This window comes from Psammomys obesus, unplaced genomic scaffold (assembly GCF_907164565.1).
Source record: "Psammomys obesus unplaced genomic scaffold, mPsaObe1.curated_primary_1811, whole genome shotgun sequence".
Classification (NCBI taxonomy): domain Eukaryota; kingdom Metazoa; phylum Chordata; class Mammalia; order Rodentia; family Muridae; genus Psammomys; species Psammomys obesus.
Window position 1 is genome coordinate 1 of NW_026591907.1, and position 15592 is coordinate 15592.

The following is a 15592-nucleotide window of genomic DNA, read 5'->3' on the forward strand; positions in this document are numbered from 1 at the left end:
CACACACACACACACACACACACACACACACACACACACACACACACGTGATACCTTTGGTTATTCTTACATATTACTAAGAATATGTAATTTGTATGAAAGCTTTCATTAGAAAAAATCTAGGTCTTAGCCTGATTTTTTTTTTTTAAACAATGAGACATCAGAGAACACAGAAAATTCTAGTCACAAGAAAATTCTTGTCAGAAGAAAGATCAAGTCTTCAATTTCTCAGAGTACTGCATTTCCTACACATGCAGGCAGCCTAACACATCATTGACTTAGAGTAGCTTGCCCGTGTCCCTAATCCTTAGCAAGGAAACACTCATCATCCTTGAAGTTTTCTTACTACTAGACATGTATGCAAAGCACAGATTACCACAAAATTATCACTCTTCTGCAAGTGTACAGAAATGTGAACAAGTGAGTGTTTTCTAACGCCATCCATATATACCACTGGATTCTGGAGAGAGACTCTCTTACCAATGTATCCCCAATCATTTAAAATCTTCATAAGCAATAATTTTGCAATGATTTAAACTTACTCTCCAATGTCTGTTGAAGTTCATGGATGGTACTAAGAAGCACGTGAAATTGTTTCCGTCTCAATTCCAGCTGTGTTAAAAAGGAAACAACTTACGTAAGTTTGTCTTTAAACACAGACACAAGCACATAGAAGCTAACATAAATCTTCAAATACCTTATCTTCAACACTTTCTTTAATATGTGAGAGATGCTCCAATTCTTTGCCCAGAGCCTCTAGCTCCCTGGGAGGGGGAGGGGAGAAGAAACAAAATGATATTATATTTTGCTACCTAAGGAAGAAAATTCATAAATATAATATTTTAGACACCAAATAATATTCTGGAAATAAACGGGTTTTGAGAGATGGGTCAGTAGTTAAGAGCACTTGCTCCTCTTTCAAATGAGTGCCCGCAAGGTGCCTCACAACTGTTTCTAACTCTACTCACAGGGGCCTGATGCCTCTTCTGGCTGCCAGGGCACCAAGCATGCAAATGGTACATAGACTGCATGCCGAGAAAGCATCTATAACACCTAAGAAATCTAATACTCCTTTGGTAAGCTTTTGAAACTGAGAATGACTTCCTATCTCCTAAATTGTACTATATTTATTACAACTACATTCTTAAATACAAATTTTAAAATAACAAGAAAATATAATTATATAGAATAAACCCATGAACAGACACATTTTTTTCCACACCAACCTCAAGTTTTTCTTTTAGTAAAGAAAGACTGCCAATTACCTCCAAATATCTGTGAACTTGACTCCCAGTCTTCTATCCATACTTACTTTTATCTACGTCCCACTTAAGATACTACTGTATCACTGTGATTTCTTTAGATACATCTGTTTGCATCTCTGAACAACATACAGTATTAGTATAGAATACTTGAGGAGCTACTAATTTTCATAAATTATATATAAATAATTAATTTGAACTTCATTAAATGTCTTTTTTTTTTTACTGTTTATGTTTTGAGCTGTTTTAAAAATGTGCATCTGGTCGGGTGATGTAGTGCATGCCTTTATTCCCAGCACTCAGGGTGGCAGAGGCAGGAGGATCTCTGTGAGTTTAAGGCAGCCTGGTCTACAAAGTGAGAATAGGAGAGCCAAGGCTATACAGAGAAACCTTGTTCCCCTCGCCCAAATTGTGTATCTAGCAGTCTTTGTTATTGGTATTTAGTGTTCTGTTATAGTAATAGAATAAAGTATGTAGAGGAATTTTAATTCAGAAGATGGTTGCTCCGGCAAGAGATCATATCCAAAACCCTTCTCAGTCTCTGTGATCTGGCTGGAATGCAGACATGACTTTAATCCCAGGAGACAGAAGGAAGGAGACCTCTGAGTTCTAAGCCAGCCAGGTATAGAGCAAGTTTCAGGCAAACAAAAGCTTAGGTTCAGGCATGGTAGTCTGACCCTTTAATCCCAGCACTCAGCAGACAGAAGATGTAGATCTCCTACTCAGTTAATTTGGTTGAGTCAGTGAGTTGAGAGGCAGTGCAGTGGTTTTGAGTTCATGGCAGTTCTTGGTTCGTGGAATTCTGAGAGAGTTTTACAGAGACAGGTTGAAGACCGAACAAGTTAGACACGGGTGAAGACAGAAGGAACCAGAGAATGTGATTAGAACAGATTGCTAGGGTTAGTTTGAGGCCAAGCAGAGCAATTCAGTCAGAAGCTGAGAGAAGCCAGTTTGAATCTCTCAGTTTGGAGAGGAGTTTGAGCCAGGACAGCTGAGCTGAACCAGCCAGCACGAGTTCAGAAAGAAATAGAAAGCGTGAGCTTATTCAGCAGTAAGTCTCAGAATCTGAAAACATTTTAGGCCTAGACTAGATTGTGTAGAGGCTAGAAGCTTCCAGGACCAGGCCTAGGTTAGTAGATGGAGGTAGCAAGCCTCGAAGATGACAATTACATCAGATGAATAAAATTAACTTTAACATAGTACACATTACTTCCATTTGAAGCATATTTCACACATTTATTCTGGACATATAAGTAGTAGCATTGGAGAAAGAAAAGGATCTAATCAAGCAATGCATGATATGAAATATTATTTAATACTGAAAATATAACCCTTTCTGTTGATATATGCTGTATTTATCTAAGAAAGAAATGTGTGGAGTAGTTTTCCTACAGTTATGTATAAAACTAGTTCCTGTAAAACTCTGTACTTACTTCAATGTCTCATGCCTGTCTGGATGATGCTGGATCACTTTTGCCAATGCGTCATATTCTGAAAAACAAAAAACAAAAAAAAAAAACAAAAAAAAAAAAAACATTTGACAAATTACGGTGCTGTTTAAAATCTGGATTACCAAAACAAAGTGCGTAAATAAAAAATAACATTTAAAAAATATTTATTTTATGAGTGTTCTATCTGCATGTACATCTGCATGCCAGAAGAGGGCATCAGCTCCCAGTGTACATGATTGCGAGCCATCATATGGTTCCTGGGAATTGAACTCAGGACCTCTGGAAGAACAGACAGTGCTCTTAACCACTGAGTCATCTCTCCAGTCCCTAAAAATTAACTCTTATTCACTTTCCTAAAAGTGGTGTGCACCCCTGCTTGGATGTAGCCCATGGTAGCTCAGTATCCAAGTGGGTTCCCTAGTAAGGGGGGCAGGAATTGTTTCTGACATGGACTCAGTGGCTGGCTCAATCATGAACTCAGTGGCTGGCTCATTGAGCTCCCCCTAACCCCGAGGGAGGAGCAGCCTTGCTGGGCCACAGAGGAGGACATTGCAGCTAGTCCTAAAGATACCTGATAAACTAGGGTCAGATAGAAGGGGAGGAAGACCTCCTCTAACAGTGGACTTGGAAAGGGGTAGGACGGAGAGGAGGGAGGGAGGGTGGGATTGGGAAGGAATGAGGGAGCGGGCTACAGCTGGGATACAAAGTTAATAATAACTGTAACTGATATTAAAAAATAAAATTTTAATTAAAAAAACAAACGTGGTGGTGCACACTTTTTCCCCCAGCATTAAGGAGGCAGAGGCAGAGTCAGTGGATCTCTGTTATTACCAGCCTAGCATGGTCTACAAAGTTTCAGGGCAGCCAGGGCTGTTACACAGAGAGACCATGTCTCAAACCAAACCAAACCAAACCAAACCAAACCAAACCAAACCAAACCAAACCAAACCAAACCAAACCAAACCAAAAGAGACAATGATTATGATGGAGGGTATTGCCAATTCCATTAACTTAAACATGAACAAAAGCATATGTGACTTCAACATGTTCCAAACAGGGATTCTAGCTTTCACTTCTGGTTTTCCATTCATTGGATACAAGAGGTTGGCAGCAACATAAATGAACGTAGTATCGCCATCTGATACTGATTTAGAAAAAGATCTTATTAAATGTTTTTAACCACCTTCACCAAAACTAACAAAGAACACTGAGCTATTAAAATACATCCTTCTAGACCAGTTTCATGAATCTTAGATTCTACGAATCTAAGCCATAAAACCTTACAATTACCCCAAAAAACCAACATTTTCTATTTCTATTTAGTTTACCACAGTACTGTCATAGTTATGGCTTTTATTTCTTTATCTGTCTGTATTTCTACTAGACCTAGTTATAGGTCATATCTGTCTGTCTGTCTGTCTGTCTATCTATCTATCTATCTATCTATCTATCTATCTATCTATCTACCTACCTACCTACCTACCTACCTACCTACCTAGCAATCTATCTACCTATCCACTTATCTATCTAAAGGTTAAATTTTCGTTATGCCAGGCTGACCTAGAATTTGTAGCCCTCGAGTTTTAGCCAAGGGATGGGAGTTCAAGTATATACCACCACTCATAGTTTAAACATTGCTCTTTTATAGAACCCAAAAATTCAGTTCCCAGTATTCATGTACAGCTCACAACTGCCTCAACTCTAGGGATAAGATGGCCACTTCTGGCATCCATATGTACCTGCACAGACACATGTACAAAATTAAAATATTTTCAAATATTTTATGAACTAGACAAAGGAGATCAAAACTTAAAAGAGATTAGAATTAAAATTTAGTCTTTTTTTTGGGGGGGGGGTTGGTTTTTTGAAACAGGGTTTCTCTGTGTACCCTTGGCTATCCTAGACTTGCTTTGTAGACCAGGCTGGCCTTGAACTCACAGAAATCTGCCTGCCTCTGCCTCCCTGAGTGCTGGGATCACAGGCGTGATTCGCTGTGCCCAGCTCCTTAATCTGTTTTTAAAAATGTTTACATTTATTTATTTTTGTGTATTTATGTGTATGGGAGTAGTATAGCGCACCGAGGAACTCAGTTCTCTCCTACCATGCAGGCCTTGGGGCTCAAGCTCTGTAGCCATGCTTGGCGCTTAGTGTCAAGTGGTTGCTGGACCAATGTGCTGTCCTCTAAACTTTAACTTTTCTATTAGGTATTTTGTGGGTAATGTTTCCTTGCTTTGTAAATAACAAAAGGTTAAAATTCCTTTCCATTTTTTTTTTTTGAAAGTAGATTCATTAAACGAGCAAATAAATACCCCAGTCTGTCATGTAGTTCATCTTTACAGATTAACTGTAACATTGCTTAGGGAATAGGATCTGAAAATAGTAAAAAATACTGAGAAATACTTGCATAACCAATAAAATTCAGCAAAATAAAATCTTTTCACTACACCTTGCCTTTTCTATTTTAATAAGTAACAGTTTTAAGAATAAATATAATTGCTAATTATTTTTACAAACTGATTTATGTCGCAGGTTATACCTTTCAATATTAAAACCTTCTTGGGAATTTTAGTCAGGAATAAACTATCTGTATACCAAGTCCTTCACATCTTACCTTGTCGATTTTTTCGTATTCGTTTTGCTTGAAGAATTTGCTTTTTACACTCAGCAATTTTTTCATGTGCTCCTGCAATACTACATTCTAGACAAAAAGGTAGTTTTAAGAAGGTAGTTATGACAGCATGTATAATCTGTGCTTTTAAACAGAAGTTCCACTGATAACCCAAGAGACAATGGCATTCTAAAAAGTATCTACAACACAAAATGCTATATCTTGTTACACAATACTGTGGCTGCTGACAGTGACAGATCCTTTATACTACTCTAATTACTGATACTGTTTTATTATAATGCAAATATTACCAAATTACTTTTCCTTTAAACCACAAAATTACAATTCCAGAAAGAAAAATTATGTTTACCTATTTCTTTGTATATTTTTTCATAATTTTCCATTTCTCTGAGATTCATATCATATACCAGCAACGTTTTGCCCATTGAAAATTCACACTGAGATAGAGTGCTCAGCATACGTTGGTACTGGCTATATCTAATTGAAAATAGAAAGAAAATTAAAAATATGGTAAACTAAATGAAACCACGTTCCGACAGAATTGTTTGTTTATTTAAAATAGCTTACAACATCCACCCTTACTATTTTCTTTGCTAGACTCAGTGTACGTGAATTTATAAGGTGTCCTGGTTACAAAGGCAAGAAGAGATGACTGGTTTCAACAATGTAGGCTCAGTCCAAACGATTTGTCTGATTTATTTAAATCACCCTTAATAATATTTTGATTAAGGGTTTTCTTCAGAATTCTGTTCTTACAACTTTCCTACTCTATACAGTCACTTAAAGGAGAAAGTAAGTCCAGAACAAATGTCATAAAATTAGTGCATAACTGTTTTGCAGCAACTTATATATTAACAAAAGAGAAACCTTCATTTAGAGATACTTAGCAAATACTAATTTGCTTAACGTAATCAAATTATTAAGCCAGAATTAGTCTTTATTTCTTCTTTTACTACTGTGCTTCCTGCATACTATACAAACATAAAGGAGGCCTATAAAGACAATGACAGGAAAAAAAAATTACCACTTTTGATCAACCAAGAAGTGGCTATACTGGACAGGTAAGGTGAGTGGAACTATTTAACATGGTCTTGATAAAATCCGACCAGGGCGCTGGCACAGAAACGAAAGTGGAGTGACGTACCCCTCCTCTTGGGATCCAGAGTTGCACCACTTAATGAAGCTCTTCACCAGGAGGTTAATCCTCCGGTCATCCCCAGCACCATCTCCATCGATTAGAAGACGCTTCCGGATAACTTCGTCTGGAGGGAAAAGGGTAAAACATTTGGTCTGGGCAACTCTCAAGACAGGCAGGATTACTATTTTTTGCTCATTCAAAGGACAATTACTAAAATAGAAGTACACTTAATGCAACCAGTTGAGGTACCACCTAAAAGAAGGTAAAAATTATGTGCATCTTGCCACAATTAATAATCTGTCTTCCTTTGTTGTTTTCTTTTCAAAGGAAAGTGATTGTGGTATGTGTAACCCCTCAGGCCCTAGCGGTTGAGGTCCTAGGTGAAACTTCCCTCAGAGTTGGCATTCTATGGGCTAACAGAAAATTTTCAGGTCTATCAGAAAAACTAAGTCAATAACTGTTAAGAGAACCACTTTTGAAAAAACAACAACAACCTGTCTAGGAGCTTCACAAGGAGACCAACAAAGCTAAAAAAAATCTAAGCCCAGTGAGGCCTGCAGAGACTAATGCAGGCCTGTGTATGGAGAAGATCTAGACCCCTGCCTGGATGTAGCCAATAGGCAGCTCAGTCTCCATGTGGGTCCCTAACTAAGGGGTAAGGGGGACAGGGGCCGCCTCTGTCATGAACTTGGTTGTCTGTTCTTTAATCACTTTCCCCTGGCAGTACAGCCTTGCCAGGCAACAGAGGAAGAGGATCCAGGCAGTCCTGATGAGTCTGGATAAGCTAGGGTCAGATGGCAGGGGAAGGGAGGAGGGGACCTGGAGGAAATGAGGGATGAGGGAGGGGGCTACAATCAGGATATATAATGAATAAATTGTGAAACAACAAAAACAACAACAAAAAAAAACAATAACAACAACAAAACTTGTCCAAACCAAAGGAAGCTAGAATAGTACAGATCTCTAGCTAAGTGAGAGGCAATGACAGAAAAACAGAGAAAAGTTTCCTAGCATGCAGTATCAAGTTACGAAAAGAATGACAAGTCATAAAAAAAAGAACATATTCAGGAAGTACTATAATTTAGTTGCTCTAAAGCAACATTGTTTTATTTTCTTATTTGAGACAGTACATGCTGGCCTGGAATTCACTATGCACCCTCTGCCTTCCACATGATAGGATGGACAGGTGTGAGCCACTATACATGACTCCGGTGCCTGATTTTTGCCCCACTGCAAAGAGAAAATAGAACACAAAAGCAGTGCAGAATGATGAGTGTTACAAATGCGGTCCAAACCAGCCTGTTCGGCAGTCCTGAGCTAGTGTTCTTACTGGGACTAAATAATCTGATTATGGCTGGGCCATAATCAGAAAGGCAAATGGAAATAGGAAAAAAAAAAAAAAATCACCTCCACCTACCAGATCATAACTCAGTAATAAAACTGTTGATAAGATGTTCAGAAACTACTTATACACAGCTACACATGTAGTGTCTGGGATAGAATTAACAATGCTTGAAATGGACAACCGCCCCCCCCCACGCTGAGCCTAGAATTTTTTTTCCCCCTTTTGAGTTTTGAGACAGTGAAGCTACAGTGAAGTAGCTTATTCTGAAACTCTGTAGAAGAGGCTGGAATTACAGGTGTGCACCACCATGCACAGCAGATGTAAAGAGATGTTTTAGCAGTGTTGTCTGCAGTACAAAGACTGTAAACCTAAACAGAGGTTTGTTAAATTATGATGCACTCACATGTTAAAGCCAAAACAATATCTTTAGATAATTACAGCAATGTCAGAGAAGCACAGTAAGCTGTCCAATGTGTAAAAATGTTTAAAAAAGTACATACATCCAGAAAATATCTCTGGAGGGATTCACAGGTAATGGACAATATTAATGATTGTTTCTGATAAGCAGCCTACAGATATGAAAAATTATTTTCTTAGATACCATTTTATCATTTTGTTTGTTCTCTGGACTGTTCTTTTTAATGAAGTGCATTACGTTTTGAATGCAGATGTAAAGGATGAGTAACTCCTGGACAGCCTGCATGAGTCAACAGCAAAGTCCCTGACAACAGCGCCTGTGTGTAGGCACAATGTTTAAGCACAGGTGCAGGCGAGAAGGGCCCAGTATAGGGCATCCTTAAAACCCTTAAAATAGGTTTCTCTGAAAGTCTGCTCAAGCTAGCTAGAGATTCATCTGATCCATCATTAACTTTGTTCCAAAAATACTAATGCTTTCAAGCTTCAATGACCAAACAATTTGAAGAGTCCAGAGATAAATAAAACAGGGTCCTCCCTAAAGAAAATAAAATGCAGAGTTTCTGATTATAAGCACTCTCTCTCTCTCTCTGACAGACACACACATTCTGAGACAAGGTTTCACTGCGTAGCCCTGTCTGTCCTGAAACTCTCCATGTGGACCATGCTGGCTTCATACTCCCAGTACTTGAGAGACAGCAGTCTGCTTCAGTCTGTCTAGTGCTGGGAGGAAAAGCATGGCTTGGAGCTGGAGACAGCCCAGTGGTTAAGAATGCCTACTGCCCTTCCGGAGGACCCGAGTTCAGTTCTCAGCACCGAAGTGTGACAATTCACTGCTACTTGTCACACCACCTCCAGGACTCTGTCACTCTGTGCTCTTCCAGCATGTGCACTCCTGCATGCATGAGCTCATGCATGCACATGAAGAAGTAAAAAGATAAGTCTGAAGGTGTGTGTATTATGCATACCAACACCGACCTTTTAAATAAGATAAAAGGGACCTCCGTTTTGTTCAATGATCTCGAAGTACCAATACTTCAGACATTTTGCTCCTCTCTTGATGCTTCCCAAGCCCTACCTTCTTCCTGGATTCTGGGCTATCTACCTTAGAGTACTCAGGTGTCAGTTATAAATGCAGTAGGAAACAGACAGAGGAACTAACTAGCCCCATACTCAAGATCTCAAGTCTGGGACTTAAAAATATTTAAACTAAGCGTTGTGATCATGCCAGCTGTGCATATGAATGTAGTACTCCTATTTGTGAAGATTTTGGAAAATGTTTGCAAGCCAAGTAAACAAAATCAACAGCCTCAACCAACCTGATCTCTTTTGGTAGCTAGCTTGGAATTCACAGCATCTCTCTGACTCAGCCTCCTAATTGCTGTTACAGGTGCGAGGCAACATGGCTGGCTTCAAGATCTTTTTTTTTTTTCCCCATTGAGGTAGAGTCTCTCTATGTAGTCTTTGCTGCCCAGAAACTCATGATGTAGACCATTCTAGCCTTGAACTCAGAGATCATTCAGCCTTTGCCTCTGGAATGCTGATTAAAGGCGTGAACTACCACACCCAGCCTGACTTCAATATTTTAAATTTGGGTTCTTAATGCTAACAGAGGCTTTCTAAAGAGCATTGCCTCAACTAAACACTAACAAAGACTAGCACTTATTTTCACTATCATAGCAACAATTACTTTTACAAAAGGTATGAGCAATTTGTGCACAAGGCATAAGAGTAAATTCTGAAGCTAAGCCTTTTTTTCTCTCTTGGTGTAGCAACAGCACCGAATCGACACACAGAGGTGGCCGTGGTGGTTAAACAGCACAAGCTGTTGGAGACAATCAGAGGAGGTGGGATCTCAGTGGCTCTTTATCGATATTTCTCAAAATTTCTAACATAGGTTTCACTCACGCAGGAGTATCAGTTCTAAGTTGGATTAAGCAATATGACATCATTTATACACCTTATCATTGTAATAATAAATAAAAAGCATCCCAGATGTCTATAAGTAGGTGTACAAGTTAAATAAATTTTGGTATAAGAACATGATATTATGCTGGAAACAAAGAATGAGGAAATCCTTTTTAATACAGAGACAAATTAAAATACAAGACAGAAATGTATAGTATGCTGTCATCCAAATAAAAACGGGATTAATATATTTGCATAGATAAGCTGTAATTATATAAAAGAACGAAGAAAAGGGGTTATCAAGAGAGGGGCCAATGAAAAATAGTATGTGGAAGACAGAGCAGAAGATGGAGGAAAGTATAGTTTGGTTTGAGTTCCAGAGCAGTATTCAAAATCTGCTAGCTATTCTGACTAATAAGGAAAGAATGCTGAAGTCCACCCATTTCATGCCACACCAGCAGGCAGAAAGCTGTAAGCTCTAGCTGAGTTGGAGGAACAGGCATATTAGAACCTCAGAAGACAGGATGAGGGAGGACAATTCACTCCAATAACACAAATGCTAATTCACAAGCATATTTCAGGAGGATGGTATATGTTGGTAGGCAATTGAGCTGTTAAAGTCACAGGGGCAGAGTGTTCTAGTAGGAGCAAACTGAAGACAGTGTACAAAACTGACTGCAACTGGGAAAAGCCCATAAGCAATGTGGCTAGACAGGAGACTGCCAAGCCACATGTGGTTAGTAACTACATAGCTAACGTTAACAGAAGAGGAGAATCCCAGGTGCTGGAAGGCACGTTAGGACTGGACACACTTGAGGACCTACCAAGCAGGCGGGCATGAGTGGGAAGTGGTTAAACTAGTCTGGCACTGGAGAGGCTTCCTAACTAGGCAGACTCAGACCCTCCTCACACGTCAGCCCTATCCCTCTTTAAGCACATTTCTTCACAGCTCTGGGCCAGACATCAAAACCTGTAGATAATGATTTTGGTTGTGTGAGCATATGAGATCAACATGGAACTTCATTCTAAAGTAAGAATAAAACTATCTGGCTTTCAGGACTGTTGCGAAGCATCTTGAAAATAAAAGTGAAAGGACACAATGCCTGACCATAGGAAACCCCCTAAACACAACCTTTTCTTTATGATAAATTTTAACCCACAACTTGCAACATTCTAAGAATGTTATGAGTAAATTAAGATACTTACCTATATATACAGTTGTGTATCTATGCAGATACATATTATGTATTCAAAACTCTACCCAGTTGTGATTGTTTTTCTCAAATTATAGCAAAGTCACAACATTCTTTCTTAAATGTTGTATGGACAGTTACTGCCTAGAAAACTAGACAAGAATTACTACCATAAAATATATGCCTTTTACAGTATACTCTAACAACAAATAGGATGGCTCCTATTCTTTTTAGAGTTCCTAACACAAATGGTATAAGAATTTTTAATTTTTTTAACAACGCCTCATAATTTAGGTCTATACTGAACATACCTAAAACACTTTTGAATTCATTAGTTTCCATGATTGAAGCACGATTCTGTAAGTAATCTGATTGCTTGTACTAATCTCATGAGGCTACTCTATAAAAACAACCAACCAAAGGAAGCTTAGAAACTATTTTATTGATAATAGCTTGAAGAAAAACTATGATGATGTAAAGATAATGTTTACATAAATTCAGATTAGATTTTTCATCACATTACCATCACTCATAAGTTATTAAGATGAATTACATATGCTCCATTTGTTGCATTCCTCATGCCAGAACTCCTGTCCCCACCCTTCATGACGTTTAAAATCATTAGGATGATTTTTAAGGTCAACAGTCTTAAGAATATACATAAAAGGTAGACAGATAAATAAACAAGATAGTATGAGTCTGCCCTGTAAATGCTGGCCTCATTTAAGGTACTTATGTCCAGTTTAAACAAGCTGGATGGTAAAACCAAAATCAAGTTAAAAAAAATTTAAGCAGACATGCCTACAAACCCAGTATTTAGAAAGCTAACGCAGGAGAATTAGGCAAGTGTATAATTTAAGGATAAAACTTTGTTTTGAAAAACTATCTTAGCCATAGAAAAATTATTCAATGGTTGAATTAGTCCACAGCCAATGGAGCAAACTGGATGAATGTAGTGGCCCTGGTAAACAAAAGTGCTTAACACTGAGTCACTTGAATTGAATGCAGCAGCAAACACTTCTACAGTGTTTATTCCTATTTGTTTCCTCTCATGGAAGTGTCCTGCCTTAGCTATTGAATTATACAGTTATCCAATTTCAAAGTACTTTACATGAATTATCACACTGTACCCTGAGAAGTCTTTGCTATTATATTCCATTTACAGATGACTGGTATTATCCTTGCCCTCATCTGAAAATATACACAATTACATTATTATATAGTTCCATTATTCTGTCATATTGTTTATGAGTACATTAAAGAAATCATTTTAAATCTTAGTAAGTATGTCTATGAAAGCTGTCATAGCTAAACAGCTCTATTAAACGGAATGTAGAGCCACATCTTACCCATTTTCTCCCTTCCCACCTGTTGCTCTAGATATCAACATATCTACTTAATGTTTTCTACTACAAAAGGGTTCTAACAGTTTAACACCCTTTTAAGTTTTCACCTACAACATATATACTGTGAGAACAGTTTAAATTAGCAGTGGCATATCTTAACTGGTGTTCAGTTGGCCAGAACCCTGGAGTGGCTTTGCCCGAAATGACCTGGCAGACTAAGTCTTTAACTGCCCATTTTCTCCTCTATAAATGACTGTACTGGGGACACAGCTTAGCTCAGTGGTAGAGTACCTGCTCGGCATGCAAAGGGCCTGTAGTTCAATCCCTAGTAACACACACACACACTCTCTCTCTCTCTCTCTCTCTCACAGATTATTCTGCTGATACCTACCTTCTAGCATCTCTCCCCTCTAAATCTCCTGTACCTAGCATCTCATATTTGCCAACTGCTTACTAACTACTTACTTCAGTTCATTTTTCTTATCCGAAAGTAAGATAGGAAAGGGCAATCAGAACAGATACAGTTCTCCAAGGGGAAGTGGAGCTTAGCAGAACAACTTCAGTATTTAGAAGTATTTACTGAACAATGCTATGTCTTTGATTCAGTACAAAGTCCTTTAACTTTTACTGCATCCCATTTCCAAAGCACCACTCTGAGGTAGATTTTGTTATCATCTTCATTTACAGAGAACAAAATTGAGTTTCAGAGAAGCAAGTTAACCTCCACAAGGCCAGAAGCTTGCATTTTTAAAGTGTGAATTCCTATGGTCTTCAAGAATTAGGGGGCTGAAAGTGGTAAGCTTACATAACTCATCCTTCCTTTCCTTCTCTCATTTGACAAAATCCATCACTCCTTTGGAGTAACACATGCAACCCTGCAAAGATCATCTCTGACATCCCACACCTGACCCATCCTGACATTCTACATGAGCTCTCTCCACTGACTGAATCCCCTTAGTTGAAGTGTTGTCATACTAATCAATGGTCCCATTACCTTTCACTAGCACCACTGCTGCGGTGGCTGAGATCAGACCACACTAGCCGGGCTGAAGGAGGCCTCAGCAGTTAAGCTGTTCTCCCAAAGGTACTGGGCTCAATTCCAGTACCTACTACCAGTTCACAACTGTCTGTCCCTTCAGTCCTATGGGACTGGACACTCTTCTGGATTCTACAGGTACCACATACTCATGATACACAGCATACATGCAGGTAACACACACACACACACACGAATGAAAAAATTAAGACTCTAGAGCCAACTTGAGTTTTTAAGCTAGGTGTTTAAGCTCGGGCTCTGGCACTCATTATCACGGCAACTCTGGACAAGTTACTTAATTTCTTGGGGTACCAGTTTCATCTATAAAATGTCATACCTAGAACATTGTGCACCATATACAGCAAGTACTATATAAAGGTTAGGGAAGAGGAGAGTGATTTCAGCAGCCTCCTTCCCATTTCCTCAATGTTCTCCACAGAGTAGACTGAGTTTTTAAGTTTTAAATGCAATTCTGGGGCCAAGGATGTACATCAGGATGAGAATGAACAGGACCATGGGTTCTGCCCTCAGTATTGCAAATAAATACATCAATCAATTAATTAAATCACAGCAAATCTGATCACACTAATGTTTATAACTTTCAATGGCTTGATGTGGTGACCTTTAGTACCAGCACTCGGGAGGCAGAAGCACGGAACTGTCTGTGAGTTCCAGGCCAGGCTGACCTACATAGTGAATTATAGGACACACTACTCACCTTGTTTAAAATAACCCAAACCCCAAAACAACCAAACCAAACCAAAACAACAACAAAACAAACTGTTCAATGGCTTTTAAATTTCGTGTGCAATTTTTTTCTAAGTTCTAGCTAATTAGTACCTGCCATTTTTAATTTCCTTCATCGTTTTGGGACTTGTACAAATGGTTGGTGACTTGTAATTCCAGGCTTAAAACACCCATTTAATATCCTTTAAAGAAATGGGGAAAGCGAGTTTTTTCAAGTTTTCTAATCACCAGTAGAAGCGCTATAACCACCTCAGTTCAATTTCCAGGACTCACATGGTAGAAGGAAATGAGTATCTTTAGCAAGCTGTCCTCTGACGGCAACACTTGCACGGTGGCCTGACTGGGGAACGGGTGAGGGAGAGAGGCAGAGGCGCGGACAGCTCAGAGGTGCACTCACAAAATAACCCTTCTTTCCCAATTACTTAATGCTTACAGCCATCCCCAGGCAGCACACGTTTAAGAGGAAACGCCTTTGCCTGTTGGCTCTGAGTTGCAAACTCTAAGTAAAGCATTGTCTGGAAGCATGATCAATACCTACTGGATAAACGAAACTGAAATAAAACAAGGTTAAAATCCCCCCACCAAGTTCCGGGGGTCTTTAACCCCTACTTAGGAATTTCCTCTTCAGTCCTCACATTTGGGCCCATCGATGTTCTTCCCATTTTCTGGATGTCGAGCCTCAGTTTCTTCACTGGCACCCCGTCAAACAGCCCCAGGTCCCCGGAACCTTTCTCCCAGAGGAAGTTCCTGCTCCAGCGGCCCCCAGTCAGTCCGTTCTTCCCCAGATGTCCCGATTTCTGCTCTCAGTCCACAGACAATTGTGCACGACCGCTCACTCCCAATACATTTGGGCCCGCAAACCACCCTCCCCGACATGGCCCCCTTCCGTGGCCCCGGTGTAAGCCGGCGGCTCCAGCCCACGCGGGCGCCCTACCTTGTAAGTCGCCCAGATACACTTCCCGACCGGCCCTCCAGCCGCCCCTATGCCTGTCAGAGGCCGCCCCCGGCTCCGCGCCCGCACCCCAGCGCGCGCCGAGCTCCGGGGCTCCCCGGGGCCCGGCGCCCCGCCGCTGGGCCCGAGCCAGCCTGGCCGGGGGAGCCCCGCAGGCGGCCCCGTCCGCGC

The 15592-nt window shown here is 39.8% G+C and overlaps 1 protein-coding gene across 1 annotated transcript; it reads right to left on the minus strand.

Annotated features, from left to right (window-relative positions):
- Nucleotides 1-542: 542 nt before the first annotated feature.
- Nucleotides 543-15496, minus strand: Thoc7 (THO complex subunit 7; the record flags this gene model as incomplete). The annotated part of the gene is given in 7 exon segments (XM_055612206.1): nucleotides 543-612; nucleotides 698-764; nucleotides 2696-2753; nucleotides 5325-5411; nucleotides 5692-5819; nucleotides 6487-6604; nucleotides 15404-15496. Coding segments are annotated over 5 exon segments (391 nt in total), but the record flags the coding sequence as incomplete, so codon positions are not given.
- Nucleotides 15497-15592: the final 96 nt, after the last annotated feature.